The sequence below is a fragment of the Sapajus apella genome, unplaced genomic scaffold (genome assembly GCF_009761245.1).
Source record: "Sapajus apella isolate SASKATOON/1434 unplaced genomic scaffold, GSC_monkey_1.0 scaffold207, whole genome shotgun sequence".
Taxonomy (NCBI): domain Eukaryota; kingdom Metazoa; phylum Chordata; class Mammalia; order Primates; family Cebidae; genus Sapajus; species Sapajus apella.
The window spans coordinates 682,294-710,033 of record NW_022437147.1 but is presented as its reverse complement, the minus strand read 5'-3'; the positions used below and the strand labels follow the sequence as shown (position 1 = coordinate 710,033).

Sequence of the window (27,740 nt, the reverse complement as noted above, 5' to 3'; positions counted from 1 at the left end):
CCACACACACACACCACACACACACCCCCCCCCCACACACACACACACCACACACACCACACACACCACACACACCACACACACACACACACACACACACACCACACAGAGTTGGTGGTTTTACCACCTTGAGCCTCCAGTCCAGAACGGACCAGACGGGTGAGGCAGAAAAGCGCTGGGTCAAGGCGAGGAGGGGGCGGCCGGGAGGAGCGGTGTGTTCCCTGGGAGGCTGCCTTCAGTCGCAGGTTTCTTTGCACTGTTCCGTATGTCCCTTTCCCAGACACCAGAGCAAGGACCACCGCTTACGACATAGGCCCTGAGGAAGAGCTTTGAATCAAGGGCAGGGCTCTGACTTTAAGCTGCCACTCCCCAGGTGTGACCTGTGGCCAGTCCCTGTCTGATCTGTGCCCCGCTGTCTCATGTCCAAAATGAGAAGACTGAACCAGACCTCTCCAATGCCTTTCCTATGGCTTTAGATGAAGTATGCTCTTCTCACCTGGAGGAGGGGCTGGCAAAACCACTTTAATTTTAATTTGAATGGGGCATCTTGGCAGAGGTTGTAAAATGTCCTCATATGGTTCAAGGAAGAAGATGATGCCCTGCCTGCTCCTGGTGCCCCTTTCAGAGGTTAAAGACCTTTCCATTATTACAACTTTTTTTTTTAAGAGACAAGGTCATGCTCTGTCGGTTGTTCAGGCTGGAGTGCAGTGGCTCCATGTCGGCTCACTGCAGCCTCCGCCTCCCGGGTTCAAGTGATTCCCGTGCCTCAGCCTCCCGCGTAGTTGGAATTACAGGCGTGTGTCACCACGTCCAGCTAATTTTTTTGTATTTTTAAGTAGAGACAAGGTTTCCCCATGTTGGCCAGGCTGGTCTCGAACGCCCGACTTCAGGTGATCCACCGGCCTCGGCCTCCCAAAGTGGTGGGATTACAGGCGTGAGCCACTGCGCCTGGGCTCTGGCTCTATTTTCATGACGCTATTTGCAAGAGTAGGTGGCGCGCTCCTTGTATGGAGATTTTCATCTGGAAAACTGTATGACTGTGGAAGTAAACCGTGTCTGAAAGTTCGGCCATTTCGGCCTCGATTTCTTCTAAAAGCGAACTTCTTTCGCCTAGTTTGACCCTCGAGGCTTCCCATTTCTTCTGCCCCGGGCGCATGCGCGGAAGTGCGCTGACCTTTCATCTTGGCGCATGTGCCGTTTTTTAACAATGGCGGTTCCCGGAGTGGGTCTCTTGACCCGTTTGCACTTATATGCCCAGAGAAGAAGTCGGGTCCAGCGGCCTGTCCTCAGGCTCCTGAGTTGCCCAGGAACTGTGGCCGAAGACCTCAGGAGAGACGAGCAGCCTTCGGGGAGCGTGGAGACAGGTGATGGCGCTGTGGTCTCGGTTTGCTCTCTAGCCCCGTCCCATAGTGGACGAGGGAAGGGGGAAGAGTCTGGGATCCCGGGCGAACGCGTGGTCTGTGGAAACGGCCGTGGACCCTTTGGCAAGAGGGTGGGACTGTGTCCTGTCCTCTCCTCTGATCTCACTAGGGGTACCCAGGGTCACCGCCGTTGCTGAGGCAGAAGTGAGATGTGTGACGTTTCTTCGGGGGCGACCCCTGTGTACAGTAATGGAATTGTTTAGACTTTTTCCGGGAGTCCTGCTTGCTGACACTTTACAGTTTGACTAAACAGTGTTCCCAATGATAGTGATGCCACATACCTGAGCCAGCCGCTTCATCATTTACGTATCTTTCTGATTTTGATACATTAAGTTGTTGCTGGAGCCGAGCATAGTGTAGCCTGGTGAATGACGAGGATTCTTGGTTCCTAGACGTACGGTTCTGCCTGTGAAATTTACTGCCGTTTACTTTATTCTTTTTGGCCATTTTGAACCAAATCAGTCTGGTAACAGATTTGCATTCACTGCTACAGGCTATTGTCCCGCGTTCGTTCTACATTTATATGCTTCTTTTGTTTGTTGAGACGCCACTGTTATCTCTTTTCTGACTCAAGAGCTTATATATGGTATTTACAGTTCTTAAAACAATATTGCAAGAAATGTATCACTGTGTCCATTTTACAGATGGAGAAAAAGGCTCAAAGAGCTAAATAACTTGGGCAACGTCACTAGCTCAATTAATTTAGACATTTAGTCAAATAATCAAACAAAATGTATTGGTTTCTACGATTCCTTGGAGCTATTTTTCCCTAAAATAAGCTGCTGTCTCTATCAGATTGTAAAAAAGACATATTGACACGCAGTGAGAAATCTTATTTATATAATATTTTATTGAACTATTGATTGGATTGTATTTAGTGGAAGCTGCGTCTGTTGAAAATTTCTAAGTAACACTGAAAATTTAAGGATTCTGCCAAAAAAAAAGCTATTGTAATTTAACGTTTCTATAAGAGTTTAAATTTGAGAGTGTGTTCATATACCCTTTGAGACATGAAACAACCCTGCGGCATAGGTGTGGAAGGAAATACTATTACTCCATCTTATAGATTAAGAAACAGGGTAGGGCCGGGCGGATCACGAGGTCAAGAGATCGAGACCATCCTGGTCAACCTGGTGAAACTCCGTCTCTACTAAAAATACAAAAAATCAGTTGGGCATGGTGGCACGTGCCGGTAATCCAAACTACTCAGGAGGCTGAGGCAGGAGAATTGCCTGAACCCAGGAGGCGGAGGTTGCGGTGAGCCGAGATCGCACCATTGCACTCCAGCCTGGGTAACAAGAGCGAAACTCCGTCTCAAAAAAAAAAAAAAGAAAAAAGAGAAAGAAACAGGGTAGTCCAAGGGTAGCTTGAATAGTTCAAGCTAAACTCAAGTATTCAGCGGCGAAAAGAGTAAAACTGTTTTGTTTTGTTTTTTTTCCCTCGGGACAGAGTCTTGCTCTGTTGCCCAGGCTGGAGTGCAATGGCACAATCTCGGCTCACTGCACCCACGGCCAATAAAACCCACTTCTAATTCCAGGGCTATACTCTTCATTTACTATAGCTTTGATATTTTTCTTTTTTAAGGAAATGTTTCATTTTATATCATTAGGAAAACATGACCGAATATTCAGGGATTCTTGTGGGACATAACAAATAACAAAAATCTCATTTGGATGTCTTCACCATTTTAAAAAAGAGCAGATAACTACACCTTATACTCACCTAGAAGTGTATAATTTTATAATTGGAAGGAACTTGAGAAATATCCAATTCAGTTTTTCTTTCAGTGTGAGGATTCATTACCAAAACATTCCTAGTAACAGTTTATAGCAATAAGGAACATTGTTTCATAAATCAGTCAATTCCATTTTTGGTCAGGCTCTAATGGTTGAAAAATATTTATAGTGAGTTAAAATCTGCTAATTTCCCATTTCCTCATTGGTCTTAGTTTTGACATAGCTTTCGTGTGAGTAGTGGAAAGAGCTGTAGTAGAAAGAGAACAAGGGTGTGTACTGTATTATTCAGGATTCTTTCTGATACAGGTAACAGAAACTAACTCAAAATAGTTTAAGTAGAAAAGGGAGACTATACCAATCTATGTAACCAAACTCCAGAAAGAGACATATATCATACTTTAAGGTCAATTGGATTGACATGGTCAGTGTGAGATATTTTCATTTTCCTTAGCTATTGTTTAGCGGCCTTATAATCTCAGACTTTTCTACATGGGATGACGATGGTGGGGGTGATCATCACCAGCAGCTTGATGTTCACATGTTCGGGCTTCTGATTGATCACATGCCAACCCTTTGGATGAAGAGGAGGTATCCAAAATAGTCTGATAATCCCTATCTCATGGGGTGGGGGTAAGTGTGACAGTTTCATCACAACCACATAGAGTGGTTTTTTACTAGCAGGGGTGTGCTGTTAACGGAACAAAGAGTGTGCTAGTATTACCAGAACTGTTACCTGAACAAGGTTTAGCTGCTGTTTCGATGCCAGCAGTCAAGGTGGGGCTATCTTTAAAGATAGAACTACCTTATCTATCTTAAAAGGTTATTGTGAAATTCAGAGGAGTGTGTATGTGACAGTGCTTGGAAAGCTATTAAGAGAAGGTGCTATATTATGTTTAAAGGCAGTGCTCAGCTCTCAGGTTCTCACTAGTTTGTTGTTTTATTTTTATTTTTTTCAGGCTGTAAATTCCCTCTTTTTCTGTAATAATTGTATATTAGAGTTTCTAGACTTTCTGTTATTCCTCTCTGGATGCACTCTGGCTCATTAATATCCTTCATATCCATTACATCCAGAGCAGAACATATACTCTCTATGTGGCCTGATTAGGAAGTAGCAAAGAAGTGCTATTACCCCTTAAATTTGGATTTTTAAAAACATTTGTCTTAAAAATGCTCGAGGTTTTATGTATGTATTCAGTCTCTTCCTATCCTTAGTCCAGAAGTTAAGACATTCCTTTGATGCATTTCAAGTTGCATCAAATCAAACTTTCGGGCCTCTTTTATTTTCAATTTTTCTTTTTTTTTATTTCTTTTTTTTCTTTTTTACCCTCTAAATGTATTCATAGCAAAACAGTTCAGGCCTCTTTTATAAAACTGTGCCAGGTTAATTTTTCCCCCATCATGTGCATGCATCTTTATTTTGTTTTTAATTCTAAATGAAAGATAGTATTCAGTCTTTTTCCTTTTTTTTTTTTTTTTTTTTGAGAGTCTCTCTGTTGCCCAGGCTGGAGTGCAGTGGCGAGATCTTGGCTCATTGCAACCTCTGCCTCCCAGGTTCAAGCGATTCTCCCGCCTTGGCCTCCTGAGTAACTGGGATTACAGGGACATGTTACCACACCTGGCTAATTTTTTGTATTTTTAATAGAGATGGGGTTTCACCATGTTGGCCAGGCTGGTCTCAAACTCCTAACCTCAAACGATCCACCCTCCTCTGCCTCCCAGAGTGCTGGGATTACTGGCATGAGCCACCACGCCGGCCTATTCAGTCATTTTTTAATGTTAATTTGTGTTTACCATATTGTATTTTAAGACCGTTGCACATTTCAGTCTGTCACAAAATATTAGCCCTTATTAGTTCTTCCTCTTAATTTTGTTATTTATAGATTTGATAAACCTTTGGTGAGGCTATAAATTACCTCAACGTTTTGTTCCCGCCTTCACAACTTTGTCATCATCTCTACATCATTCTGAACCTACTGTTGCTCAGGTCTTTAGATTTGCCTTTTTCATCTTCTCAAGCACATTGCTCCATTTTTTCAATCAAACTTTTCTATCTCGTTCTCAAATGTAATCGCTGTTGTTTGCCTGCCATCCACCTGCAGGATATATTTGCATAAATGTGCAAAGACATTGCGTACAGATAACATTGCAATATGGTTTGTAATAGTGAAAAGTGGTAAACCACCTAAATATTTATCAATAAAGATTTGGCTGAACTATGATATATTTAAGAGTGTATATTTTGAAAGAAATAAATATGTATGTACTGATATGGAAAGATGTCTCCAGTGCATTAAATGTCTTACAGCATGTTGCAGAATAGAATATATAGTAAGATTTCAGTAAATTTCAGTTGTGTAAAAGATGTTTATATGTATATGTTTACATATGCCTTGAAAATGTCTGAAAAGATAAGTAACACAACTTAATGGTTCGCTGTTAGGGTAAGAGGACTTGGGGAAAACTTATGCTTCTACTTTAGAAAATTCTACACTATTTGGGCTGGATGCCATGGCTCATGCTTGTAATCCCAGCACTTTGGGAGGCCAAGGCAGGTAGATCACCTGAGGTCAGGAGTTCAAGACCAGCTTGGCCAACATGGTGAGACCCCGTCTCTACTAAAAATACAAAAATTAGCTTGGCACAGTGGCATGTGCCTGTAATCCCAGCTACTCGGGAGGCTGAAACAGGAGAATCGCTTGAACCCTGGAGGCAGAGATTGTGGTGAGCCAAGATCACATCACTGCAATCCAGCCTGGGCGACAGAGTGAGACTGTCTCAAAAATTAAAAAGAAAAGGAAAAAAGAAAATTCTACACTGTTTGACTTTACTTTTGCAACAAGCAGTTGGATATCAGTTTCGACTCAGTAAAAGTCAGAAACAAGAGTGTGTAGGTGGCAGTCACAACTGAAAAAATTGTAAGATGGTCTAGGCAGAGCCTATAGCATAAGAGAAGGATATAAGGACCACTTGGAGGAGGGACGGTCAGTAGACTGAGATCAAATGGAAGAATACCTTCTTCCATATTGAGGACAGAGACTTTTCCATTTGATGGAAGGTCTTCTTCTTCCATATTGCCATAACCTGGGAGGCAGAGATTGGAGTGAGCTGGGATTGTGCCACTGCACTCCAGCCTGGGTGACAGAGGTAGACCTTGTCTCTAAAAAAAAAAAAAAAAAAGAAGAAGAAGGAGGTATTCTTCCGTATTGTTAAATAAATAAATATAACGCTATGAATTACATCCTTTCATAGTTGTTAAAATTAGGTAATAAAGAGGTGGAAAAGATTCTACCATGAAGAGTCAGAAGTTTTTATAGACCTAAGCAAGATTTGGAGGATGAATGAGAGTTTGCCAGACAGAAAATGAGAAGGTGGGATTCCAACCAGAAGAAAGAAGACAGATAGTTCATAGTATGTGATAGTATTGTGTGTGTAGAGTACCATATGTGAAAAGTGTAGCAGAAAGAAATGGTATACCTGACATGAAAGAGGGGGTTGGGACATGGTGCAAGCACTTTATACCCAGGCTATGGAGTTTAGATGTGACCTTAAAGGCACTGGGGAAGCTATTAAAGGATTTAAGCAGGGAAGTCAAAGAGTAAGACTTAAAAACAAAAGACCTTTTTTTTTTTTTTTTGAGAGGGAGGCTCACACTGTTGCCCAGGCTGGAGTGCAGTGGCGCCATCTCGGCTCACTACAGTCTCCACCTCCTGGGTTCAAGCAATTCTCCTGCCTCAGCTTCCCAAGTAGCTGGGATTATAGGCATGCACTGCCACACCCAGCTAATTTTTTTGTATTTTTAGTAGAGACTGGGTTTCACCATGTTGGCCCTGATGATATTGATCTCCTGACCTCGTGATCAACCCACCTCCGCCTCCCAAAGTGCTGGGATTACAGGTGTGAGCCACCATGCCCTGCCACAAAGACCATTTTATAAAGAATACTTTGGCAGCTATGTGGAGGATAGCTTCAGAAAAACAAAACTAGAGTAAATGAGACTAATTTTAGAGTCAGATTATTGTGATAGAGGCCTGAAATAAGAAATTAATGTTAAAGAATTGTCATTGGGAATGGAGGTGAAGGCACATAGTTAAAAGCTGTGTTTTCAGGCTGGGCATGGTGGCTTCATGCTTGTAATTCCGGCACTTTGAGAGGCCAAGGAGGGAGGATTGCTTGAGGTCAGGAGTTCGAGACCAGCCTGACCAACATGGTAAAACCCTGCCTCTATAAAACATATAAAAATTAGCTGGACAGGAGTGACATATGCCTGTAATCCCTGTTACTAGGGAGGTTGAGGCATGATAGTCACTTAAGCCTGGGAGGCAGAGACTGCAGTGAGCTGGGATTGTGCCACCACACTCTAGCCTGGGTAACAGAGGGATACCTTGTCTCTTAAATTAAAAAAAAAAAAAAAAAAAAAAAAAAGATAGTAAAATCTTGTGTATGGAGTATTTCCTTTATCCATCAGCTTTATAGCCTTTTGGAAGAAAATGAGGCTAAAAGTTTCTGCTGATTTCTATATATCACTTACATTTTCTGTTCTGTTTCTTCAGAATTTTGTTAAGGGGTTTTTTTTGTTTTTGTTTTTGTTTTTGTTTTTGTGTTTTGAGATGGAGTCTTGCTCTATCACCCAGGCCAGAGTACAGTGGCGCAATCTTGGCTCACTGCAAGTCTGCCTCCTGGTTTCAAGTGATTCTCCTATCTCAGCCTCCTGAGTAGCTGGGACTACAGGTGCGTGGCAGCACATCTGGCTAATTTTTAAATTTTTAGTGCAGATGAGGTTTCACCGTGTTGGCCAGGCTGGTCTCGAACTCCTGACCTCAAGTAATCTACCCATCTCAGCCTCCCAAAGTGCTGGGATTACAGGCATGAGCCACCGTGCCCAGACCATTGTTATTAATCTCTTATTGTGCCTAATTTATAAATTAAACTTCATCATAGCTGTATACATGTAAAATAAAACATTGTATGTATAGGGCTTGGTAGTATCTGAGGATTTTAGACATTTATGGGTGTCGTGGAACATAACCCCTGGGTAATGGGGGGACCCCTGCAGTATAGTTTAACACTTATAGAGGAAGAGAAGAAAATAATAAATTAGGTAAAGTTGTTTTTAGTCATGTATAAAGTCTTTGAACACCTTATCAAAATATTTTTTAAAATTTTGTGTGTGTGGTGGAAATGTTTTTGTCTCATTCATAGGCTTTGAAGACAAGATTCCCAAAAAGAGATTCTCTGAGATGCAAAATGAAAGACGAGAACAGGCACAACGGACTGTTTTAATACATTGCCCAGAGAAAATCAGTGAAAAAAAGTTTCTTAAATATTTATCCCAACATGGACCTATTAATAATCATTTCTTCTATGAAAGCTTTGTGAGTATTTGGAAAACAGTCTAACTTAACGTTTAGACTTTTCAGGGGTAGCGGTCTCCTTTAGTTGTTTCTTCTTTTGCCTTTTGCAGTATGGTGGTTAGGTTTTCTTTGCCGTACCGCTTCTTCCTTATCTAGATTTCTTTAATGAGTTTTGTTTTTGATATGAGAATGGAAATTCTTAGAGCAGTATTTTAGGATTGTAAGTCGTTTATGACTGATTTTGTTATTTGAATGCTTAATTTTATTTTTTAAGAGACAGGGTCCACTATGTTGCCCATGTTGGAGCACAGACTATTCGCAGGTACCATCATAGTGCACTACAACCTCGACTCCTAGGCTCAGGTGATCCTCCTGCCCCTGGAGTAGCCGGGACTAGAGTCCTGCACCACTGCACCCAGCTTGAATACTTTAGATAGTCCCTTTAATTTGGAGATGAAGCCAGTGGGAGGGGATCTTTGTTTTGCCTTTGGATTTTTTATTTTTCTGCTTTGGCATTCTTTTCAGCTTTTCTTGTCTAGCATCGTTTTCCGGTGTTCTTTTTCTTTTTTTTTTTTTTTTTTTGAGACGGAGTCTCACCCTGTCACCCGGGCTAGAGTGCAGAGGTGTGATCTTGGCTCACTACAACCTCCGTCTCCCAGGTTCAAGCAGTTCTCCTGCCTCAGCTTCCCAAATAGCATTACAGACACCCACCACCATGCCTGGCTAATTTTTGTATTTTTAGTAGAGACGATGTTTTACCATGTTGGCCAGGTTGGTCTTGAACTCCAGTCCTCAGGTGATCTGTCCACCTCGGCCTCCCAAAGTGCTGGGATTGCAAGCATGAGCCACCTCGCCCAGCCCATTGTTCCTCCTTTTCTTAATCTACTTAAAATGGGTAAAAATAATGCTGTGTTAGGATCATATCATTTGTAAATTTTAAAAGCTTGATATTTTGTAGCATGATCATTGTTTTAAAATATGAGCTGGGCCGGGCGCGGTGGCTCACGCCTGTAATCCCAGCACTTTGGGAGGCCGAGGCGGGTGGATCACGAGGTCAAGAGATCGAGACCATCCTGGTCAACATGGTAAAACCCCGTCTCTACTAAAAATACAAAAAATCAGCTGGGCGTGGTGGCGTGTGCCTGTAATCCCAGCTACTCAGGAGGCTGAGGCAGGAGAATTGCCTGAACCCAGGAGGTGGAGGTTGCGGTGAGCCGAGACCGCGCCATTGCACCCCAGCCGGCAAAAAAAGCGCAACTCCCTTTCTAAAAAAAAAAAAAAAAAAAAAATATGACCTAAAATATGTTAGATATTTTGTGAAATGTGTTCGGTTTTTTCATATATTTTTGGTATAGGGTCTCTATGCTGTCGTAGAATTTTGCCAGAAGGAAAGTGTACGTTCACTGCAGAATGAGACTCATGCTCCAAGCAAGGGCATGGAGGTGGCAATTCCATTCAGATCACGTTTCTTCAATCTGAAGTTGAAAAACCAGACTTCTGAACGGTCGTGTGTGCAGATGAGTAATCAGTTGCCACCTTCAAGCAAGAAGCTTTTTGAAGTACTTTGTGATGCAGAAAGTGTAAGTTTTTAGGTATACTTCAACTTTTAGGAATATGTATTTTTTTAATGTATGATAAGGATTCCTGTAAAATATTTAAGCTACATTACTGTTTAACGGATATAGATCTTCAGTTTTAAAAGGTGAAAAGAGTTATGGAGAGGGGTGGTGGGATGGATGCATAATGTGATGAAGGAAAGTTTTTTCTATTTCTAGCTTTCTAAGAATGTCATCAAGGCTGGGCGCAGTGGCTCACACCTGTAATCCCAGCACTTTGAGAGGCTGAGGCAGATAACCTGAGGTTGGGAGTCTGAGATCAGCCTGATCAGCATGGAGAAACCTTGTCTCTACTAGAAATACAAAACTAGTCAGGCGTAGTGTCGCATGCCTGTTATCCTAACTACTCAGGAGGCTGAGGCGGGAGAATTGCTTGACCCAGGAGGCGGAGGTTGCTGTGAGCCGAGATAGCACTGTACTCCAGCCTGGGTAAGAAGGGCAAAACTCTGTCTCAAAATAAATAAATAAATAAATAAAAACAATATAAAGAATATCATCATGCTCAACACAATGAGCATTTAGCAGATGTTGAGTTTTGACATTTGAGATTATCTTTTTTTTTTTTTTTTTTTTGAGACGGAGTCTGGCTGTGTCGCCCAGGCTGGAGTGCAGTGGCACGATCTCGGCTTACTGCAGCCTCAGCCTCCCAGGTTCAAGGGATTCTCCTGCCTCAACCTCCCAAGTAGCAGGAATTATAGGCAGCAGGAACCACACCCGGCTAATTTTTTGTATTTTTAGCAGAGACAGGGTTTCACCATGTTGGCCAGGCTGGTCTCGAACTCCTGACCTCACATGATCCATCCTCCTCGGCCTCCCAAAGTGCTGGGATTACACGTGTGAGCCACCAAGCCTGGCCTCTTTTATTATTTTTGAGTTGAATGCTTAGTTCAGTTATTTTATTTTATTTTTTTTGAGACAGAGTCTTGTTCTATCACCCAGTCTGGAGTGCAGCCGTGCAATCTCAGCTCACTGTAGCCTCAAACTCCTGGACTCAAGTGACCCTCCCACCTCAGCTTCCTGAGTAGCTGGGACTAGATATGCATGCCACCATGCCCAGCTAGTTTTTGTGTATTTTTATTAGAGCCAGGGTTTTGTTATGTTGCCCAGGCTGGTCTCAAACCCCTGAGCTCAAGCGATCTTCCCACCTCGGCCTCCAAAGGGATTACAGGTGTGAGCCACTGTGCCTAGCCAGTTGATATTTTCAGTGTTAGTTTCAAATAAGAGCATTTGAAGCTATGGTGTTTTTTTTTTTTTTTTTTTTTTTTTTTCATTTCAGATACTTTTCACAGTTTCAGTGTGGTATCATTTTAATGCCAGTCTTCTAGCGAATAGACAGGATTGTTATTCTGAGAAACTGAGAGGTGCTGGGCCTTCATTACTTAAGTGTTTCTAGTTTCCTTGCCCTTTAACATTGGTCTTTCATCCCCTTGGGTTTAAGATGTCTACTGTGTGGTTGTTCTGACCTCTTCTGGGGTGTGCTAGTACCTTCATTTTCCTAAAACAATACTTTATACTCATTGCTTACAAAGTTTTAATTCTAGCCAACTTTTATTTTGCTAGTGGCGTTCCTCAGAGCTTTTGAAAATTTTTAAATATTATATAATTTATTTCTTAACGAAATAGAGATGAGGTCTTGCTGTGTTGCTCAGGCTGGTCTCAAACTACTGGCCTCATGTGATCCTCCCGCCTAGGCCTCCCAAAGTACTGGGATTGCAGGCATGAGCCACCATACCCACCGGCCTCCTCAGTGCTTTTTAAAGAGTATTTTTTTTAATCCACTTTTAAGACTGAACAAAAAAATATTGCATATTTCTTTTTTCTTTTCTTTCTTTTTTTTTTGGGGGGGGGGACAAAGTTTTGCTCTTGTTGCCCAGACTGGAGTGCAATGGCGTGATCTTAGCTCACTGCAACCACTGCCTCCTGGGTTCAAGCGATTCTCCTGCCGCAGCCTTCCGGATAGCTGACATCACAGGTGCCCTCTACCATGCCTGGCTAATTTTGTATTTTTAGTAGAGATGGGGTTTCTCCATGTTGGTCAGGATGGTCTCCAACTCCCGAACTCAAGTGATCCGCCCCCCTCAGCCTCCCAAAGTGCTGGGATTACGGGTGTGAGCCGCCGCACCCGGCCTTGCATATTTCTAAGGTAGGTCTCCAAAGCTACCAAATCTTTTGAAGTAAAATGGTAACTCTTTTATATGACCTGTACGTTTTCTATCTTTTGTTGTTTTGTTTTGGCCAGCTAGGTTGATGATCAGCTGAACGCTCTCTTGAAGGAGTTCCAGCTAACAGAGGAGAACACTAAGCTCCGATATCTCACCTGTTCTCTTATTGAAGACATAGCAGCCGCTTATTTCCCGGACTGCGTAGTCAGACCCTTTGGCTCCTCAGTGAATACTTTTGGGAAGTTAGGATGTGACTTGGACATGTTTTTGGATCTCAATGAAACCAGAAACCTTAGCACTAACAAGGTAAGTCTATTTCTTTTGACCACTGTAATCATTTAAAGTTAAGAAAGTAGAAAAGGAAAATCTTTGAACTTAAAAAATTATAACTGTTGATTTCTAAATTTATTAAACATTATGGTTAAAGAATAAGGTATATTTGTTATTGATTCTTTGGAATTGTATCCAGCTGAGATGGTAGGTCAAAAAAGAAAAAAAAAAATTAAAGAAAAAAAGGAATTGTAAAGTCTTTCTTTGTATTGTTCTATGTGATAATTTTTGTGAATATTCTGTACATATGCAATAAAATAGTTATTCTTCTCAAGGGTTCAGAAGCTTTTCAGTTAGGTTAGAGTTGCCTGTTGTGTTATTCAAATTATGTATCTTAACTAATTTTTTCTTTTAAACTTTGCGATCTAATTACTGAAATATTTTTACATCTCATGATTCTTGGTTTTGTTAACTTTTCTTAAAAATGCTTTTGATTTTTGTTTTATCCAAAGGCTATATTAGCTACATATAGGTATATGATTATTATATTTACTTGTTGGATTGCTTTATTATTAGATTATGTCCCTCATACATGCTGTTTTCATCTCTATAAATGCTTTCTTCTTAAGTTCTATTTTATTTGTTAATATGGCTGCTTCTTATTTGTCTCACATGTCTTCTGTTTATTTTCAGCCTTTATATATGTTGCTTTATTTTGGGTGTATCTCTTATAAACAGCAGTATGCTTTTACCCCAGTCTGTCAGTCTTTGAGTTCAATATGTTTATTGTTACTCTGATCATTCTTGGACTTATTTTTCCTGTTTTATTTTTTTATTTCCTATTTTCTGTGCATTTTCTTTGCTTTTTACTCTGACTGAGGTGGAGTCTTGCTCTGTTGCCCAGGTTGGAATCCAGTGGTACAATCTTTGCTCACTGCTACTTCCGCCTCCCAGGTTCAAGTGATTCCCCTGCCTCAGCCTCCTGAATAGCTGGGATTACAGGCGCGCTACCATGCCCAGCGGATTTTTGTATTTTTTTTAGTAGAGATGGGATTTCACTTCATTGGTCAGGCTGGTTTCAAACTCCTGACCTCAGGTGATCCACCCCCCTCAGCTTCTTACAGTGCTGGGATTACAGGCATGAGCTGTCGTGCCCTGTAGCTTTTCACTTTCTTTCTTCCTTTTATTGGATTACTCCTACTTTATTCCTGCACTTCCTCTTTACCCCTTTTTTTCTCTTGCAAATTTGGATATTATTTCATCCATTATGTTCTCTCTAACATGCATGCCTAACAAGGTAAAGTTAACCAGTATCTCCTCCATCCTCCCAAATAATATAAGGAGCGCTTTAATTTAATTACACTGTTAAAAAGGCTATGTGTTTTTGTTTTGTTTTGTTTTTTTGAGACAGTCTCTCTGTCACCTAGGCTGGAGTGCAATGACACGATCTTGGCTCATTGCAACCTCCGCCTCCCCGGTTCAAGCAATCCTGCTGCCTCAGCCTCCCTTATAGCTGGGACTGTAGGCGTGAACCACCATGCCTGGCAAATTTTTGTATTTTAGTAGAGATGGAGTTTCACCATATTGGTCAGGCTGGTCTTGAACTCCTGACCTCAGGTGAACCACTGTGCACTGCGCCCAGCCAAAGCTGTGCTCCTGGGACTTCAGGCACATGCCATTATGCCCGGGTAAATTTTATATTTTTAATAGAGGTGGGGTTTCGCCATGTTGGCCAGGCTGGTCTTGAACTTCTGACTTCAAGTGATGCACTCGCCTTGGCCTCCCAAAGTGCTGTGATTGCAGGTGTGAGCCACTGCACTCAGCTCCCCCTTTTCTTAAATAATTCTAAATAAAAAGACTAAATCATAAAATAAAATTTGTGTTTTTTGGGGAAATAACACAAAATTTCCATGACAGCTGAAATTAAAATAGTTTATTTCTAGATTTTCTGCTGTGTGTGTGTGTGTGCACACACACTCGTCCTTGGTTAGTGCCCTATGTGTGTACTTGATGTATCTACTGTGTCAAGTGAAGAACTGAGCATCAGATCCTGAAATTTCTGCCTGAAAGTGACACTTAAAACCTCTGATCGCATTTCACTGGCCAAAGCAAATCACATGACTTTGCTTAACCTTAAAGGGACAAGAACGTGAGGTCTTTCAAAACCTTAAAGGGACAAGAACGTGAGGTCTTCCAAATACCAGAAAGGTGATGCAGAACATTTAGTGAGCAGCTTCAATAACTACCACACTCCTGCTCATGGTTCACAGTTTGCCAGTTTCCTGCACCCAGTTCCATTATTCAGACCTATTTTTTCTTGTCATTTTCATTTCCATTACCTCAAAAATTTTATTCTCGGTGGCTCAAGCCTGTAATCCCAGCACTTTGGGAGGCCGAGGCGGGTGGATCACGAGGTCAAGAGATCAAGACCATCCTGGTCAACATGGTGAAACCCCGTCTCTACTAAAACTACAAAAAATTAGCTGGGCATGGTGGCGCGTGCCTGTAGTCCCAGCTACTCAGGAGGCTGAGGCAGGAGAATTGCCTGAACTCAGGAGGCGGAGGTTGCGGTGAGCCGAGATCGCGCCATTGCACTCCAGCCTGGGTAACAAGAGCAAAACTCCGTCTCAAAAAAAAAAAAAAAAAAAAAAAAATTTTATTCTCTCATTTATAGTACTTAATTTTAAAAATCTCTATTGCCTTTCTCCTGAGTGATTCTAACCCTTCTGTAGCTTCCGAGATTGAGTCCACTGTGACTCCTCCTGATGTAGTCTAATACTCCTTTCTCAGTTGACCTCATTTTGCCATCGTGAGATTTATTTGACCCCACATCTGTCTTTACTTTTGTTTGGATTCCTAGTCCTGATATAAATTGTGTGTGTTTGTATTTTAAAATAGAATGGACAGATAAATAGGTTATGGAGGTAAATTATAACAAACTGGCTAAGTAAGAGTCTTGAAATTTTAATTTTTTAAAGGAAATTTATTTTTTAGTCCTTTTAATATAAAAATAAACAACAAATCAGTAGAGAAAATACCACGTTTATGGGGATTGTTTGCATACAGTAATGGATTTATTTAATCTATTTTTTTCTGATTATAAAGTGACAGATACAGAAATATATAACAGAAGTGTCTCTGATGGCTCCACTGCCTCCAGAGATAACCCTATGAATAATTTAATATATTCTGGATTTTTTTCCTTTACATATAGAAATGCTTGGGGGGAAAAAAAGAAAGAAAAGAAAAGAAAAAAACTCCAGAAGATAATCTTTACAGATGATAACTTTATCTATACAAATTATAACTTGATTTTTTTCTTCATTAGTAGTGTCTTGGCAATTCAGTCTACTGTATTGTCCTCAGTGGCTGCAAAATACTCCACTGAATGAATGTATCGTAGTTTATTTAATCAGTCGTCTTTTTGTAGATAATGAGGGTGGTGTCTTTTATTCTCCTCTTTCAGTGAAAGTGCCAAATCCTAGGCACTAGACCACCAGGGAACTTTTCTCCTGTTTATTGCCAAATATATATTAGTTAATATTCTTTGATTATACATAGCAGAAATAACACAAACTAGCTTAAATAAAGAGGTAGAGGAGGCATCACAGAACACAGGGCCAGGAATATGGAAGTCTTAGGAAAGGACTAGAAGTAAGAAGTGTAAACCATCAAGAACCAGGAAGTGGCTGGGCCTGGTGCTTCATGCCTGTATCACAGCACTGTGGTAGGCTGTGGCGGGAGGATCGCTTGAGCTCAGGATTCAAGACCAGCCTGGGCAACATAGGCTGGGTGAGACCACGTCTCTACTAAAAACAAAAAATTAGCCAGGTGTGGTGGTATGTACCTGTAGTTCCAGCCACTCTGGAGGTTGAGGCTACAGTGAGCTATTTTTGTACCACTGCACTCCAGCCTGGGTGGCAGAGCGATATCCTCCCTTTTTTTTGAGTCTCACTCTGTCACCCCAGGCTGGAGTATAGTGGCACGATCTCGACTCACTGCAACCCAGGCCTCCAGGGTTCAAGCAGTTCTCCTGCCTCAGCCTCCCGAATAGCTGGGGCTACAGCCACCATACCTGGCTAATTTTTTTTTGTATTTTTAGTAGAGATGGGGTTTTACCATGTTGACCAGGCTGGTCTCAAACTCCTGACCTCAAGTAATCTGGCTGCCTTGGCCTCTCAAAGTGTTGGGATTACAGGTGTGAACTGCCACACGTAGCCTATGATACCCTGTTTCAAAAGCAACAACAAAACAACCCAGGAAGTGTTCTGTTCCTGTCTACATATTTTTGCTTCATTTATTGCTTTCTCCCTGTCCTTAACTCCTTCCTCCCCAGCCCCAATGATTTTCTTTACTTTTTCATGCTTATATAGATATACCTGCCCCAAAGCTTCTGAGTTAGATGTTTTAGCCACATGGTTGCCTCTGAACCTTAGTTCCGGTTCCCAGTAACCAGTTCCCAGTAGAGATCTCCAAATGAATGTGGGGTACACTCCTGCAGTGCTTAGATCAGCTGTCTTGCCCAATCCATTCAGCTGGAAGGAAGGGGATAGATTTCCATGGTAAATAAGCATTGTTGGGGCCTTCATCCCTTCGGGAGGAATGAATTCTAGAAGAAGGAAAAGTTGTTTTAAGCTAGATAAAACTCCCAAAAGGTGTATAACCACATGATTAGTACTGCGGTGAGTGAACATCTTTGGAAATTGGTTCACCTATGCAAATATTCCTTTGACATAATTTCTTTCTTTCTTTCTTTTCTTTTCTTTCTTTTTTTCTTTCTTTCTTTTGGACATTAATAGCAGCTCTCAAGGAATGACATAATTTCTAACCATTTTAATAGCCAACGTATTATACAAGTTTCAGTAGATATGGACGGGTTCTACAAGAAGTATGTCCCTTGTTTACACTCCTGTCAACAGTATATACATGTTTTCCCATACCCATTAGTTCTGGTCACCAACCTGTTTGTCTTTGTTGGGCTAAAAAATAAAAAATCTCATTGCTGTTTTAATTTCTATTTAGTTTCTAGAAAATATGCACAACTTTTACTATGGCTTTTAGCCGTTTTTATTTCTTCTGTCAATTTTTCTTTGTCTTTTTTGCCCATTTTTAGAACGTGATGGGTTCCCCCTTTCATTTGCATAAAACTGTCATAAATTACCGGTTTGTATGACATGTGTTATTTGCTTTGTTCTTTAGTAGTGATTATATGCTTTGCCTTAAGGTGGTTTTAATTTTTTATGCAATCCTACTACTTCTTTTGTGTCTTCTCTAAATTTGTGTTATGCTTACAGAATCCTTTCCTACTCTGATTGTAAAAGCATTAACTCTTTGTCTTGTAGTACTTTACTGATGTACTTTTTACATTTTAGTCTTTGATCCATGTTGAATTTACTTCAGTTTTGTTTTTTTTTCTGAAATGGAGTCTTGCTCTATCACCCAGGCTGGAGTGCAGTGGTGTGATCTCAACTCACTGCAACCTCCATCTTCCGGGTTCAAGAGATTCTCCTGCCTCTATTTTTAGTAGAGATAGGGTTTTACCGTTGGCCAGGCTGGTCTCAAACTCCTGACTTCAAGTGATCTGCCTGTTTCTGCCTCCCAAAGTGCTGGGATTGCAGGTGTGAGCCACAACACTCAGCAAATTTAACTGAGTTTTAGTAATTTTTTTTTTGAAATGGAGTCTCACTCTGTTGCCCAGGCTGGAGTACAGTAGTGTGATCTTGGCTCACCTCAATCTCTGCCTTCTGGGTTCAAGCAATTCTCCTGCCTCCACCTCCCAAGTAGCTGGGATTGCAGGCACTGGCCACCACACCTGGCTAATTTTTTTTGTATTTTTAGTAGAGATGGGGTTTCACCATGTTGGTCAGGCTGGCTTCAAACTCACGACTCAAGTGATCCACCTGCCTTGGCCTCCCAAAGTGCTCTAGGAGTATAGGTGTGAGCCAGCGTACCCGGTGAGTTTTAGTATAAATAACAAAGGATCTAGTTTTTCATTGCCACTTAACTCATTTGTTGAATAGAAATTTTCCCCTAGTAATTTGCAGCCTTAACTATTAAATATTAAATTGCTGTATACAAACCTATTTATACTGCCTGTTTTCTTCTACTGATACACTATTCTTGTGCCTGTACTTCCCCACTGCTGTGGGTTTATAGCATAGATTATAATGGCCACTTAGAAAAAGGCAAGTGTATGTTCACTGAATGTATAGAGTGAGTGGTTCTGTACATAATATTACTTTATGATTCGTATTATACTGTAGTTCATAAGTTAATTACAAAAACCAGTGATTGTTCAAGTTAGTGCTTTGTATTCCTCTGTATTCTGGAGAAGCAAAAGGCAACTGAGGACCTTTTAAGTTTGCTTTTGGCTGTGATTTCATGAAGAGTTTTGCCAGCAGTGATTTAGAGCATCCTTTTACAAAAGTTTATTAAGAAATTGTTTTTTACCAAAAGCTCCTATTTAGAAATGTTTTGATTTTTCAGACCTCAGGAAATTTTCTGATGGAATTTCAAGTGAAAAATGTTCCTTCCGAAAGAATTGCAACTCAGAAGATCCTGTCTGTGATAGGCGAGTGCCTTGACAACTTCAGCCCTGGTTGTGTGGGTGTGCAAAAAATACTAAATGCTCGGTGTCCACTCGTGAGGTTCTCACACCAGGCCTCTGGGTTTCAGTGTGATTTGACTACGAACAATAGGTACCATCTCTTACTGTTTATTATTTTAAATATGAATATTCTAATGTATTAGTGTAGTTCTTCTCATACAGAAACAGTGGCTTTGAATCTTAAACATGCTTGAACGATAATTTTTAAAAATTTTGAACACTTGGATTGAAAAGTAAGAAATCTTTTATATTATACTTGTTGATAATTTGGTGTTCCTAAATAGTGTTAGGATATTGTGTTACAATGGTCACATATCTAACCTCTAAGAAGAAATGTATTTCATTATTCTTGTGCAGCCTGGTAGTGTGTAGTGTGAAAGGTGCCTGCCTTTTAGCATGAATTTCTGATGGCAAAAAAAAAAGTAAAATTAAAAAAGAAACATTCCTATTTATAGTATAAGTCTTCTAAGAATACTTAGAAAATAAAATAACCACTTGAATTTGACCTTTGAATTGCCTTTAGATATACAGCCAACTTTGTGTACTAAACAAATGTCCTCTTTACCTAGGTCCAAAGTGGTCAGAAGAGCTTAAGCCTGGATGGTTTTTGTTCAGCCTATGTACATTGTATTATCCTAGTGATTTGTTTGCTAAAAACAAGTGGAGTGGGAATAAATACTTTTGTACTGATGACTTTTCCTGGATTCATAACAGGGAAAATTTATTTTATTATTATTATTATTTGAGACAGAGTATTGCTCTATTGGCCAGGCTGGAGTGCAGTGTAGCTCATGATCTTGGCTCACCTCCACTTCCCAGGTTCAAGCTATTCTTGTGCCTCAGCCTCCCAAGTAGCTGGGATTATAGGTGCGTGCCATCATGCTGGGTGAATTTTTGTATTTTTAGGAGAGATGTGATTTCACCCTGTTAGCCAGGCTGATCTCGAACTCCTGACCTCATGTAATCCATGCATCTTCGCCTCCCAGAGTTCTGGGATTACTGGCGTGAGCCACTGAGCCTGGCCCACAGTAGGGACAAATTTCTTAATTGGGGAGTTTATTTCTTAAATTCTCATTGCACGAGTTCAATTTCTCTATAGTTATTTGTTAGATAAGTAATCATTACTGAAAATAGATTCAGAAAGTCAAGGATAGAGCAGTTTTGATTAAACTCATGTTCACCAACAAGCCAATCCTCAGTACTTGTGGATTTCTCTCAAGTCAAACTTATAAAGTCTGTGATTTCTTGTCAAATCTTAATATAAAAAATAAAGATATATACTATACTTTTTATCATCATTATATTTTCTTTATAGTATGTAAAATAGGACAAAATGACATTTATCTTTGTAATTGTATTATCTTCTTTATATCAGATACTTATGCTTTTTGATATTTATTTTTAGCTTAATTTAGCTTCATTTTCATAAAATAATCACCATGAATTTCTAAGTTGCTGTTTCTTCTTTATTTTTTTTTTTTTTTGACACATAGTCTTGCACGGTCACATAGGCTGGAGTGCAGTGGCAGGATCTCGGCTCACTGCAATGCAACCTCCGCCTGCTGGGTTCAAGCAGTTCCCACCTCAGCCTCCCGAGTAGCTGGGATTACAGGCACACTCGATCATGCCTGGCTAAGTTTTATATTTTTGTAGAGACGGGGTTTCACCATGTTGGCCAGACTGGTCTTGAACTCCTGACCTCAGATGATCCGCCCACCTCGGCCTGCCAAAGTGCTGGGATTGCAGGTGTGAACCACCACGCCTGGCCTTGTTTCTTCTGTTCTTTTAACTTTTTAAATGTAAATGCCATTTTAGAGACAGTTTTAACTTGATGCTGTTAAATTATTTTTTGTGCCCTCTGTTGGTTCTTTGAGAAATTGTAAGACACGTTTTCATCAGTAGGAACTTAATATTTTTAATTTAATTTAATTCTGTTTTTACTTTTTTAGAGACAGCTTCTCACCCTGTTGCCCAGGCTGAAGTGCAGTGGCGTGATCAGAGCTCACTGCAGCCTCGAACTCTTGGGCTCAAACAATCCCCCTTTCTCAGCCTCCCGAGTAGCTAGGGTTACAGATGCATGCCACCACACCTATCTTTTTTAAATTAAATTTTTAAAATTTTGTTTTTATTTTATATATACGTTTTTTATTTTTATAGAGACAGGGTCTTACTGTGTTACCCAGGGTGGTCTCGAACTCCTAGGCTCAAGCTATTCTCCTGCCTTGGCCTCCTAAAGTGCTGGGACTATAGGAGTGAGCCACCATGCCCGGCCAACAAACACCTCTCTGTCTTTATCAATATTATGTATGTATGTATGTGTGTGTGTGTGTGTGTGTGTGTATATATGTATGTACATGTATATATGTATATGTATATATAGTTTGAGATGACATCTTACTCTGTTGCCAAGACTGGAGTGCAGTGACTCAATTTTGGCGCACTGCAGCCTCGACCTCCCTGGGCTCAGGTGATTCTCCCACCTCAGCCTCCCAAATAGCTGGGCCTAAGGTGTGTGACACCACACTCAGCTAACTTCTGTATTTTTTGTAGAGACAAGGTCTCATCATGTTTCCCAGGCTGGCCTTGAACTCCTTAGCTCAAGCCGTCTGCCCGCTTCAGCTTCCTGAAGTGTGTGACATCACAGGCATGAGCTACTGTGCTCAGCCATTTATTAATAATTATAAAGAGCTTTGTGTGTTTTACTTATTATTTAAAATCATGTTTAGAAACTTTGATTTAAAAATTCTAAGTTCTATAACATTTTCTTTCTTTTCTTTTGGAGGTAGGGTCTTGCTCTGTTGCCCAGGCTGGAGTACAATAACGTGACCTCAGCTGACTGCAGCCTCCGCCTCCTGGGTTCAAGTTATTCTCCTGCCTCAGCCCCCCAAGTAGCTAGGATTACAGGCATGCATCACCACACCCAGCTAATTTTTTTATTTTTAGTAGAGATGGGGTTTCACCATGTTGGCCAGGCTGGTCTTATCTCCTGACCTCAAGTGATCCACCCGCCTTGACCTCCCAAAGTGCTGGGATTACAGGTGTGAGTACCACGCCTGGCCCTAGATCTACATTTTCTTTTTCTTTTTTTTCCATTCTGTCACCAGGCTGGAGTGCAGTGACTCGATCTCAGCTCCCTGCAACCTCTGCCTCCTGGGTTCAAGCAATTCTTGTGCCTCAGCCTCTTGAATAGCTGGAATTACAGGCACAAACCACCGTGCCTGGCTAATTTGTTGTATTTTTAGTAGAAAAGGGGTTTCACCATGTTGGCCACACTGGTCTTGAACTCCTGGTCTCAAGTAATCTACCCGCCTCAGCCTTCCAAAGTACTGGGATTACAGGTTTGAGCCACCGTGCCCAGCCTATATTTTAATTATCAATTTTAAGAGGATTAAGAGGATGTTTTAATGGTAATAATTGTATTTGATATTCAACCATTAATACCAAATTTTATATTGCAAATTCATAATGCTTTTGATTGCCTAATATGATGTTCTGAATATATTCAGATATAGTAGGATGTTTAGATATGTTTCCTGGCATATGTTTAATTTTACCTTTGGTTTATAATTTGGGGATTTGAAAATTTTTCTGTTTTTATTTTTTGAAGGATTGCCTTGACAAGTTCTGAACTCCTTTATATATATGGTGCGCTAGACTCAAGAGTGAGAGCCTTGGTGTTCACTGTACGATACTGGGCTCGAGCACATTCACTAACAAGCAGTATTCCTGGTGCATGGATTACAAATTTCTCCCTTACAATGATGGTCATCTTTTTTCTCCAGACAAGATCACCCCCTATTCTTCCAACACTGGATTGCCTACAAACCCTAGCAGGTAAGACTAGAAAGAAAAACTTCTCCATTTTCTTTTTCTGATGTTAGGAGCAAATACAATTACCATGTGTTACCAAAGCCCTGTCTGTTTTTCTCTTAGTCACAAAATTTGTCTTGACTTTTAAAGCCTTGTGAATCTAAACCTTTTATCATTATTATTCTTTTTTTTTTTTTTGAGACGGAGTTTCGCTGTTGTTACCCAGGCTGGAGTGCAATGGTGCGATCTCGGCTCACCGCAACCTCCGCCTCCTGGGTTCAGGCAATTCTCCTGCCTCAACCTCCTGAGTAGCTGGGATTACAGGCACGCGCCACCATGACCAGCTAATGTTTTTTGTATTTTTAGTAGAGACGGGGTTTCACCATGTTGACCAGGATGGTCTCGATCTCTTGACCTCGTGATCCACCCGCCTTGGCCTCCCAAAGTGCTGGGATTACAGGCTTGAGCCACTGTGCCCGGCCCATTATTATTCTTATTATTATTTAAAGCTTATTATTTAAAGCCTACCAGAGTCATTAGAGCAGATAATTTGGGAGGCTAGGGCCTTTAGGATTTTTGAGAGTTCTGTTTTCTTTGAATCAGTTGGCAAGGTTGTTTACCACAGTCATGAGATAGCTGGAGCTTCTCCTCCATTTGACCAAGTCTAGAATGACCTTTTTCAGATGCAACTTCTTCAGATACAACTTTTGATTGGATCACAGTCTCAGAGATGACTTTCAAATCTGAACCTGTGTTTAGACTTGAGTTAGAGATACTAAAACTGTTTCATGATGTTTCAAAGATTCTAAATGTGTTTTTAATTAAAAGTTTATAAGCAATCTTAGGTGCATTATTTTAAATTTGACATACTATTTAGTTTGTATTATGAATGATTTTATAAATGCCTCCCAGGTTCAAGTGATTCTTATGTCTCAGACTTGCTGAGACCTGCTGGAGAAGTTATATTATAAAATCTTGCAATTGTGAATGCTAAAAGGAAGATAATTAAGGGGTACATACATTTAAAATACTCTGTCTTCTACCCATCTTATATAATTGCTGCCTGATAATTCAATTAAATGCTTTCTTGAATCTTCCTGTTTAAAATAACCTTAGAAGGGATTATTCCGTATAGAATAGACCTCAAACTATTTCCATAGCTTGGTGTTTAAAATCTTTAGCTCTCTAGACACAGCCCAGTTTTCCAGCCTCTTCTCTGCTTCTCTTTATGTGTTCCACATTCCAGCCAGTGCTGTGATTACTCTTGGAACGTTTCATCGTAGCTCATTGTTCACACTGTTTTTCTGCCTGGAGTCTGCTTTTTTTCTCTCAGATTAAATTATTTCTTTTTTTTTTTTTTTTTTTTTTTTGAGACGGAGTCTCGCTCTTGTTACCCAGGCTGGAGTGCAATGGTGCAATCTCGGCTCACCGCAACCTCCGCCTCCTGGGTTCAGGCAATTCTCCTGCCTCAGCCTCCTGAGTAGCTGGGATTACAGGCACGCACCACCATGCCCAGCTAATTTTTTGTATTTTTAGTAGAGACGGGGTTTCACCATGTTGACCAGGATGGTCTCGATCTCTTGACCTCGTGATCCACCCGCCTCGGCCTCCCAAAGTGCTGGGATTACAGGCTTGAGCCACCGCGCCCGGCCCAGATTAAATTATTTCTTCCATGCTACCATCCCTTATTATCCACTTTAGAAGTGATCTCTTCCTGTCAACACTGTAAGTGTTTGATGTAGTTTGAAATTGACCTGAAAAAAAGCTCAGTTTGTGTTTACAGCTAATCACAACCAGTTACAAATGTCTTTGTTCCGTCTCCACTCCCACTGCTTCACTTGACTAGCCTAAAGAAAGAAATAAAATCTAGATTTGATAGGTTAAGGGAAAATGGGAAGTTTTCAGTGGGGTAGAGTGGTGGTCATGTATCTCACTTTTGAAATTAAAATGGCAACATGCATATCTGAGCTCATTTCAGCCCTTAGTGTCATTCATTCAGTATTTACTGATTACTTCCTATGCATCAGGTGTTATTGGAGGAGTGGGGTTATGAACAGTGTTCTCAGATAACTCACAATCTAGTGGAGAGGTAAGGGATATATACATAAGATATGGGCAGATCTTCACCGCTAAACTACCTGCTGTGTGCACTGATGCTTACTGCTAATCTTATAGAAACCATCGTGGGGAAAAATCACGGAACTGTCGGAGTTCAGAAACTAAAAAACAGTAGGTGTAAAAAAGAGGAGCGGAAGAAAGTCGAAATTGGGTAGGCTACTCCTAAGCATCTTGGTTGCCTCCTTCGGTCTTACAAGTCCTGCCACCCCTGCCATGTCAGGCCCCAGTTGTCCTCTGCCTGGGAAGGTTTATACTGTCTTTCGCCCTTATCTTCATTTTGCTTCCCACCAATCCATTCTTAGTTAACAGAGTGATTTGCAAAAATACGTATGATAGTATTATTCTCCTTTTCAGTCCTTCAGTAACTTTCTATTATCTTTTTTAAAAATGTCCAATTTTTAAAACTTGTTTATTATTTATCTATTTTGAGAAAGGGTCTTGCTCTGTTGCTCAGGCTGGAGTGCAGTGGCACAATCTCAGCTCACTATAGCCTCGACCTCCTGGGCTCAAGTAATTTTCCCACTTCAGCCTCTTGAGTAGCTAGGACTACAGGCATGCACCACCACACCTGGCTAATTTTTTAATTTTTGTTGAAACGGGGTCTTGCTGTGTTTCCTATACTGGTCTTGAACTGGGCTCAAGGGATCCACCCACCTTGGTCTTCCAAAGTGTTGGGATTACAGGCGTGAGCCACTGTGCTCTGCCTTATAGGCAGGCTGGAGTGCAGTGGTGCAGTCTTGGCTCACTACAACCTCTGCCTCCCAGGCTTAAGTGTTTCTCCCACCTCAGCCTGCTGAGTAGCTGGGATATCCAGGCTTGTGCCACCACTCACTCAGCTAATTAAAAAAAAAATTTGTGGAGACGGAGTCTCACTGTATTGCCCAGGCTGGTCTCAAATTCCTAGGCTCAAGTGTTCCTTCTCGGCTTCCCAAACTGCTGGGATTATAGGCATGAGCCACTGTGCCTAGCTTCCACTAATTATTTTAGGAAAAGAATATGATATGTGTACAAATTTTAAATGACCCGTTGAGTTTTTAGTCCAAATCTACTTTAAAATAAATTTAAATGTGTTCACATCTTAACGGTATCAAAACAAGAAAAACTAGCTTGGAATTCTTTAATATTTCACTTGAAACCTCAAATTTAACTGTTTTTAAATTCTTGTGCTAGTTTTTAAATATAGTAAGATAATTTTTCAGACTATTTTTTGCAATTGCTGCTTGGCATATAGCACATTGTAGGTGCGAATTGCCAATAAATGCCCAGCAAAATTTTATGCACTTTTTGCTTTCCATCACCCGTGGTTTTTGAAGTTGCTATAAAATAACTTGTCTTAAATTAATGTATGTTAAAAATGTGGTGAAGATCATTTTGAGGAGAATTTATCAACATTTTCCTCCTCTTCTTTCTTTTTTTCAAAATCCATGGTTTTTTACTTTCTAATTTTTACCGGTAGTTCAACATTGGTGGACATTAAAACCTAAGGAAGAAAACAATTTTAAACTGAAACAATAAAAAACCCATCTTGAGTACTCTGCATTTAATCATCTAAGTGACTTGAATCTTCTGTACAATCATTTCATTTCTTCTAAGCTGTACCTCTCATTTGATGTACAAATAAAGTATTAATTTGTTCTTTTTTAAAAGAAAAAATACTTTGCTTCCTTGCTTGTTTATTAATAGAAGGCAGCATGAATTTCTAGAATATCTTCCAGAACTTCGAGGACTTTGTAAACTACTGTTTAGAACCTAAGCTAAGATAAAGACCACACTTTTTCGCATTGTGTGCAGGGCCCTTTATCAGCCTCCTTTTCAGCCGGTTCTCTTAAATTGATTCCTGTGTACCAGTTGGAAGCTTGAGCCACTCCTAATCTGTTTCATGCTTTTTTTCATTGCTCCATGCTTTTGCCTGAAATGGCCTTCTCCCTGCTCCCTCTTTTCAATGGAGAACCTCCTCAAGATTAAGCCAGAGAAGACAGACAAACCCAGTACAGGATCTCATTTGTTAGGTCTTTTCTTGCCGTGCTCTCTGCTTCCCAGGGGGTAGTGCTGTGTTGGTTTCCAAGCCCTTGGTACACATCTGTATTGTAACAACTGTTAGATTGTTGTAGTTCTTTTGTCTACCTGCCTCAATGTGGTCAAGCTTTTCTAGGGCTGGCTGTCTTTGCATCTCTGCATCTTCTATTCCTGGCATCATATTGGGTTCATAGCAGGAGTTCACTACATAGATTTCAAAATGATTGGATGAACATTTTAAAGTTGAGGGCTGTTTGTACTGAGCAAGATGGACCATGATGTAAGCTTTCATATTTGGTTCCTCTTGAATTGTTCTGTTTCTTTGTGTTTTCTATAATCTCCACTACTTTCTCTCATATGTCTTTTATTTTCTTGTGTTTTCCATTCTTTCTGGCTTTGCAGCTTTTGTTACATTTATTTCTGTGCTTAGTGCTTTAATGGAAGATTCATTCCTGAAAAAAGACACAGCAGCTAAAAGAGCATCAATATATGTGACTGGCACTGCATCACAAAAAAACAAACTGTTAATCATTTGACATAATAAAACATGTGCCCAGGTTCCTAAAAAATGGATCTAAGTAGAAATACACACACACACACACACACACACACACACACACACACACACACACA

The 27,740-nt window shown here is 40.6% G+C and overlaps 1 protein-coding gene and 1 long non-coding RNA gene across 3 annotated transcripts in view; both read left to right on the top strand.

Annotated features, from left to right (window-relative positions):
• The first annotated feature begins 1,153 nt into the window (after positions 1–1,153).
• The window catches only part of MTPAP (mitochondrial poly(A) polymerase), a 31,903-nt gene continuing 5,316 nt past the window's right edge, over positions 1,154–27,740 (top strand). For both annotated transcript variants that reach the window (XM_032270291.1, XM_032270290.1), the window contains exons 1-6: positions 1,154–1,364; positions 8,357–8,529; positions 9,864–10,088; positions 12,368–12,592; positions 19,043–19,254; positions 22,771–22,997. In XM_032270291.1, the coding sequence (XP_032126182.1) occupies positions 1,190–1,364; positions 8,357–8,529; positions 9,864–10,088; positions 12,368–12,592; positions 19,043–19,254; positions 22,771–22,997 (1,237 nt within the window). In that variant the 5' untranslated portion in view covers positions 1,154–1,189. The remainder of the gene's footprint in view (positions 1,365–8,356; positions 8,530–9,863; positions 10,089–12,367; positions 12,593–19,042; positions 19,255–22,770; positions 22,998–27,740) is intronic.
• Positions 1,371–2,824, top strand: LOC116544147. Its single transcript, XR_004265836.1, has 2 exons — positions 1,371–2,500; positions 2,766–2,824. It is a non-coding gene; the product is annotated as an uncharacterized LOC116544147 (long non-coding RNA).